This window comes from Lactuca serriola, chromosome 8, assembly GCF_051521515.1.
Source record: "Lactuca serriola cultivar US96UC23 chromosome 8, Lser_US96UC23_V15, whole genome shotgun sequence".
In the NCBI taxonomy this organism is placed as follows: Eukaryota; Viridiplantae; Streptophyta; class Magnoliopsida; order Asterales; family Asteraceae; genus Lactuca; species Lactuca serriola.
Window position 1 is genome coordinate 166,000,833 of NC_136415.1, and position 7,531 is coordinate 166,008,363.

The window sequence follows — 7,531 nt, forward strand, 5'->3', positions numbered from 1 at the left end:
ATGTAATTACTCACAATACTTTAAAACAGTTTGATACGTGTTAGAGAATCCAACTGGAAGCTTTTCTACTAAGTTTATTAGAAAAGCTCCCCATTGAGACAACGCATAGCAAACCCGTTTAAAAAGCTTCTTTAATTCCTTTGGGTTTGAACTAAAATGTGGGGTGCCACGTTTTAGATATGCAAATAAAGGGGAAGTCAACTAGTCAAATAAAAAAGGTAAAACAGGTCAAGGCTTGAGCTAGGGGTCTTTTAAGTCATTTTACTTGTTAGGATGACTATGAGTTTCGAATAAATAAGACGTGACTCGGGAGGAGGAGTTGATTAGATATGGATTTTGTTGTTAAAACTGTCTTCTTCAGAGAGAACTCGAAAGCTAGGGTTTCTTGTAACCATTCCTTTTGGAGTTCATTCATTCCATTACAATCTAGCCAATTCCATTCCATTCTTGATTCTATTCCATCCTATGCTAAATCATACCTAGACTGTTACAAATGCAACAAGTTGAAGTACATCACCTCTAATACATCACATAATTCGGATCCCAAAAGTCAATACATCTAAGTAAGTAATGCATGGTATTAGTTAGAAAATGCAAGCCGGGATATGAACTCCAGCATCTCCTTCCTGCGCTCAATCTCATCAACAACTGCAACTTTGCCACTAGAGAGCCATTCCTCGGTATCATCAATTGCATTCTGCACGTTCTTCAAATCCTGTGGGGCCATATACTTTCTCTTGATCTTATTTTTTAAGTCATATATGTAATCCTCCAATGAATTGCATGCTTCAGCTTTCCTCTTGAACTTTTGGTCCTCTAGCTTGAACTTCTCAGCATCTTTCACCATTTTCTCTATCTCATGCTTTGACAATCTTCCACTCAGATTGGTAACAGTAAGGCTTTTGGTCTTACCCGTGGATACTATCTTAGCCGTAACTGTGAGGATACCATCAGCATCTATTTCAAAGCAATGCTCAACTACTGATAGATATGATCCCTTGGGAGCTGGTGGAATCCCTGAAATTGTAAAAGATCCCAACAAGAAGTTATCAGTAGATCTAGTCCGTTCACCTTGGTACACCTTGATATTTGAATATGTTTTGTTGTCTTCAGTTTTATAATAATTCTTGGTCTTCTTCGTAGGTATAGGAGTGTTCCTCCGGATCACAACACTCATTCTTTCTCCTCTTACCCCCCTACCAAGTGACAAGGGAGTGACATCCAATAGCATCAAATCCTTTATCATCTTCGTAGTCAGCTGACAACATAAATTGGAAGCCATAACTGCCGCCCCATAAGCTACAGCTTCATCAGGGTGGATGCTCTTGCGTAGCTCCTTCCCATCAAAGAACTCTTGTAACATAGATTGGACCTTTTGTATCCTAGTTGATCCACCAACAAGAATCACCTCATCTACATCTCCTTTGTACATATTAGCATCTACTAAACATGTCTCAAGTTGCTTGATACACTCTTCAAAGAAACTCTTATTAAGCTCCTCAAATTTGGCACGAGTAATCTTCAAAGAAAAGTCAATACCATCCAGCAGCACATCTAGTTCAACTGAAACTTGAGTATCATATGAAAGAATTCTCTTTGCTTTCTCACAAGCAACTTTCAACCTTCCTAGTGCTCTTTGATTTCCACTCAAATCCTTATTCCATTTCTTCTTAAAATCATCAACACAATAATTTACTATTCGGTTGTCAAAATCCTCACCTCCCAAATGAGTGTCGCCAGCAACAGCCTTCACCTCAAACTTACCCACACCATCAATGGTGAGAAGAGAGACATCAAAAGTACCACCACCAAGATCAAAGATAAGTACATTCTTCTTTCCACCGAATCTATTGTCTACACTAGGGATGAAAGTGGGTCCAAACCCGGACCGGATGGACCCGGACCCAGAAAACCCGGAACCGGTTAACGGGATTTTATAGAACCGGAAACCGGACCGGTATATAGGAACCGGTTCCGGTTCGGTTCCGGGTATGGTTCCGGGTAAAGTGGGTCTAGAACCGAAAAACCCGGAAACATCAAAGTGGGTAGGTTGGAACCGGATAAATTGGGTTTAGACCCGGAAAACCCGAAAAAACCGGAATTTTTTGGTAATTACTTACTACTTAGTGGGTTGAACTTTGAAAATTTTCATATTGATATCCCGACTTTAGGGGGCTGTAACTTATTGAATACGAAATCACAATTAACAAAATTAGAGTCTAAAATCATGTACAAACTCTAAATACACTCTGGAAAAACCCGCATGTCAATCCGAATTTAAACGAATGAGATATACTTGTGTTAATATTTTCACATAATACAGAGTACAAAAACAAATAGCTGAAAAGTTGAAAATTTTCAGTTTTGATATCCCGACTTCGGAGGACTGTAAATCATTGAATGTTAAACCAAAAATGACAAAATTATAGTCTAAACTCATGTACAAACTGTAAACTAGAAGTTGGAAAAAACCACATGTCAATCCGACTTTAAACGAATTAGATATGCATGTTTTAAAACTTTCACCGAATACAAAAAAACTAAAAAACTAAAAACTTTCAGCTTTGGTATCTCAAATTTTTGAGGACTATAAGTCAATCAATATAAAACTAAAAATGACAAATTTATAGTCTAGAATCATGTACAAACTCTAAACTACATGTTGGAAAAAACCGTATGTCAATTGGAGTTGAAACGAATAAGATATGCATCTTGTAAACGTTTCACAAAAAGTGGTTCCGGCCCTAAAAGTGGTTCCGGTTCCGAATTTTAGACCCGGTTTACCCGGACCCAATGGACCCAAACCCGGATTACCCGGAACCCGGATAAAGCCAATTTTTAAACCCGGAACCGGACCCGGTTCTATATATTCCGGTTCTAACGGGTCCGGTTCCGGTTCGGTTCCGGTTCCGGTCCGGTTTTCCGGTTCTAGATCTCATCCCTAGTCTACACCATAAGCAATTGCAGCTGCAGTTGGCTCATTGATCATGCGCACCACATTTAATCCAGCAATAGTAGCAGCATCCTTGGTTGCTTGACGCTGACAGTCATTGAAATAAGCCGGGACAGTGATGACAACATTTTTCACTGTGCAACCGATATATGCCTCCGCAATCTCTTTCATCTTGGCTAGAACCATTGATGAAATTTCCTCTGTAGAAAATTGTCGCTCATGACCTTTGTGAGTAACAACAACTTTTGGCATGTCGCCAGGCCCTTCTATGGCCCTGAATGGCATTAGCTTTATGTCTTCCTGCACCATGACATCACTAAACCTCCTTCCGATCAACCTCTTTGCATCTAAAAGTCCATAACTTAACCATATCAACCATGCAATAAAAGTGTGTGAAAAACTTAGAAGTATCAAATCATATATAGAATGTTGAAACTTACTGAATATTGTATTAGCAGGGTTCCTTGCAAGTTGATTCTTGGCACCATCACCAACTAGACGTTGAGAATCAGTGAAAGCAACACAAGATGGCGTCGTTCGATTTCCTTGGTCATTGGGTATGATCTCGATTCTGTTGTTTTTCCATACTGCAACACAAGAGTATGTCGTGCCCAAGTCAATGCCAATTGCTGGTGCTCCACCTTCCCAACTCGCCATTACTCTACAGGTTCAAACAGAAACAAGCAATAAGGCAATAATGAACGCTCACGAAACAACGCAATGAGTTTATGATGTCTGCTCGCGATTGTCTGGTTTTATAGCATTAGGAATATGTATCGTTTTGTGAAATTTAATTACTCTGAACTTAGTGTTTTGTTTTATTTTATATGATCATGATGCAAAGATTGTAAGAGATTGCGTCTTTTGGATTTCCAACGAATACAATGAAAATTTTCTTTAAACACTTCCGATTATCTTGTGTCTTATATATGCTTCAAATAAAGTCTGTTTAATGACATAAATTTATAGTGTGATACATAATGCGCGGTTGTTTTGTTATCATATCTGTATTTTCATCATAAATCAATTATTCATTTCTGTATTTAAATTTCCAAAAACTACTACTATAATTAGGTCGTGGGTATAGTTGCAAGCAGTGATGAGGGCTTGGTCCGAAAACCCGAACCGAAACCGAAACCCGATAAGGATACATGGCCAATGTGCCATAGGCACCGCATGACCGTCCACAGTCCACACCATCCCTGTCACCACGGATTGCAACAAAATAGTGGCATTACAAAAGGTAGTTTTTTTTGTGATTTGTAATTTTCCTTTTTATTTAAATTAACTAGAAATTGCTCACTCACTGCTAGGGGTGTCAATTTATGACACGACACGACAAAAATACACGATACGAAACGAAATCGGGACGAAATCAAAATTCGAATTAGTTTTCGTGTCGTGTTCGTGTCAAGTTTAAAAAACACAATGTCGTGTCGTGTCGTGTTCGTGTTTACAAATCCACACGAAATTAACACGATTGAACATGTATTTGTCGTGTTTTCGTGTTTGTCGTTTTTATCGTGTTATATATGATTAAATATGAATTAAATAAAATAATAGTTATGTAATATTATCTTTGTCGTGTCGTGTCGTGTTATCGTTTTTTAATTGGTTCGTTTTCGTGTTAGTGAAAAAAAAACACGACATCGTGTCGTGTTCGTGTTACAAAAAACATTGTCGTGTCGTGTCGTGTCAGACAAAAACACGACACGACGGACCGATTTGACAGGCCTACTCACTGCTTCCCGGGGGATACACTAGTAATTTTCAATTGTTTTTGTTAAACTAATAAGTTCCAATCTCTAATTTGCTGAGTGGAATAATCTGTAAATGTACTATCACGCAATGACCATTTTTCTAATTTTTTTTTAAACAGGTAGACCATTTTTTTAAGTTATAGGGATAGTTTTATAATTTAATTTCTACAAAAAGACCAAACCTGCCAACATATGATAATCTTGTGGAACATGTGACAATCTTGTGGCTAAAGTTTCAAACTCAAATAGTATACTATTTAAACAAATAGATTATTTCTATTAAAAAACCATATATATAGACATTTTTATGAATTACAGGTACAATTTTTGTAATAATTTTAGTACAGGGATCAAACCTGACAACATTCAAAATTGTTGTATCCAAGTTCTAAAACTCAAAACTATACTATTCATAAACCACTTGGTTTTTATTATATATAATATAATAATACAATGTTTCAATTTTAATTAACATCTTTTTTTTATTGAAAATGATGATGTAGTGTGGTGGGTATATCAAGTAAAATGTGGTGTGATTGTGATGCTAAGATGGCATGGAGGTGGCAAAAGTTTTCAAGTTGTTATACCATATGGCCTTATAGAACAAGTGGTTATAGAAAGTTGTAGCTAGAACAAGTGGTTATAGAAAGTTGTAGCACGTGGTTTTATAGTTAAGTGAAGTGAATAAAAATAAACAACTAAACAATATTTGTGGAATGTTAGGTTATATACTTTAAAACAAGACGAATGCTCGCGCGTTGCGCAGAAACATCTATATAGTTAAAATCTTTAGAAATATATATGTTTTTTTTAATATAACAATAACGTTGTTGTTAAAGTTGATATAATAATTCGTATGCTAAATTAATATAATATATTGATTATTTTGAATTATATGATAATATATACATCTATTATAACAGCATAATCTTAATCGTTTGAATGACTTCTACTCACAAGTTACTCATGAATAAAATTAAATATAATATATGGTTTAATATTATTTATAGTTGTTGTTATTGTTAATTATTTTTTAAAATTTATTTGCTTAATGTTTTAATTTCTATCATTATAATCTCGAACATTATAATTTTCTAAAATTTATTTGCTTAATGTTTTGATTTATGTAGAGTTATTTTTAACTATTATTATTGTAAGTGATTTTAAGCTACTTATTTGAAAACTTTTAGCGATTATAAAAATATCTTTAGGAAATATTTTAGTGAAATTGAGATTACAATTTAGTTTTCGCATTTATAACTACAATTTATCACTTTTAATTATTCACAAAATATTTTTTGGGTTTTTTACTGGAAGTGAAATTTATATTTAAATTAACACTGTAATGTTATATTTAAATTAACAATTTAAGTATTTCTTTCAAACTGTTCAAAAATTGTAGTTTTAAACTAATAATGGTTTAAATACAACAATATATTAAATCTAATAAATTAAGTATAATATGTTAAAAGTTAAAGACATAACTTTATAAGTAGAAGTAAAGATATTATTTTAATATTAAAATTTAATTTATTTATGATTACACTTTAGGTTTGATATTTATTTAACCTTATTAACCAATTTATAATCATTATTAGAAAGACACTACAATTTGTCACTATTAAATATTTACAAAATATTCTTTGGGTTGTCTAACTTAAACTAAAATTTATATTTAAGTTGACCCTGTAACATTCTATTTAAATTAAATATTTAAGTATTTTATACAAATTGTTCAAAAGTTGCATCTTTAAAATGATATTGGTTTGTTAGAAATAAATTGAAAACTCATGGGAGTTTCAAATGAATGTGGTGAAAGGAAAAATATATGAGAGTTTCAAATAAATGTGGTGAAAGGAAAAATGTTTACTTTATAAGTATACTAGACGAATTCTCACGCGTTGCGCGACGCAGGTTAAAAATATATTGTTAGAATATTGAAAAATATATGTTTATAATGGTTATGTTATTGACATTAACTTTAACATAATATTTTTACACTAATATATATATATATATATATATATATATATATATATATATATATATATATATATAATTTCAAATATTTTGAACAATAATATTCATTGACATTAACCCACCTTCCTCATTAATAGAATTAAATATAATTATCTATGTAATATTATTTTTAATAATTGTTATGATTTATTATTTTAATTTTTTACTTATGCAATTATTTTCTAATTTCATTAATGATGTTGTGTAATTTATAATTTAATCTTATTATTATTAAAATTATTCTTCATTAATTTTAAACCACTAATTAATAATAATATGTTAAAGAATACTTTTAAGAAACACTTAATATTATTAATCAAATATGAAACATATACGAAATAATAAAGTGATAAGATTGACAGTTTGCATTTCAAAAGGGACTTATATGGATAATATGACATATCCATGATTTTTATAATTTAATTTTATTATTTATAACTATTGTTTGTTAGTTTTAAAACCACTTATTATTATTATTATTAAGTGAAATAAAACATTTAAAAAACACTTATTATTATACTTAAAATGTTAAACATATACTAACATATAAAGTGATAAGATAGACAATTTGCATTTTAAAAGAGACTTACATGAATCATATGGATAATATGACATATCCAAGATTTTTAATTTATTATGGCTTTGAAGCAACACAAACATATAAACATATATACAATATTTAATTAAATATTATCTATATGACATTCCATAACATATGATTGCTAACATGAATCTAATCTAATTTAAATTTAAATTTCAACCGCAACATACAATGATTATCTTAAAAGAATACTTAAAC

General features: G+C 32.1%; 1 protein-coding gene across 1 annotated transcript; it reads right to left on the reverse strand.

The window, feature by feature from the left end:
- Nucleotides 1-580: 580 nt before the first annotated feature.
- Nucleotides 581-3,610, reverse strand: LOC145067582 (heat shock cognate 70 kDa protein-like). Its single transcript, XM_079014692.1, has 3 exons — nucleotides 3,394-3,610; nucleotides 2,951-3,300; nucleotides 581-1,834 (listed from the first exon to the last, which is right to left on the reverse strand). The coding sequence occupies exons 1-3, from the start codon at nucleotides 3,608-3,610 to the stop codon at nucleotides 581-583; spliced, it is 1,821 nt and encodes a 606-aa protein (XP_078870818.1).
- Between the last annotated feature and the right edge of the window lie 3,921 nt (nucleotides 3,611-7,531).

Excerpts from the sequence above, each read along its gene's own strand:
- LOC145067582 (XM_079014692.1), bottom strand. The coding sequence starts at position 3,610 with ATGGCGAGTTGGGAAGGTGGAGCACCAGCAATTGGCATTGACTTGGGC. Across the intron at positions 3,301-3,393 it reads CCCTGCTAATACAATATTCA|ATGCAAAGAGGTTGATCGGA; the intron begins GTAAGTTTCAAC and ends ATGGACTTTTAG. Across the intron at positions 1,835-2,950 it reads CAGCTGCAATTGCTTATGGT|AAGAATGTACTTATCTTTGA; the intron begins GTAGACTAGGGA and ends TTCGGTGGAAAG.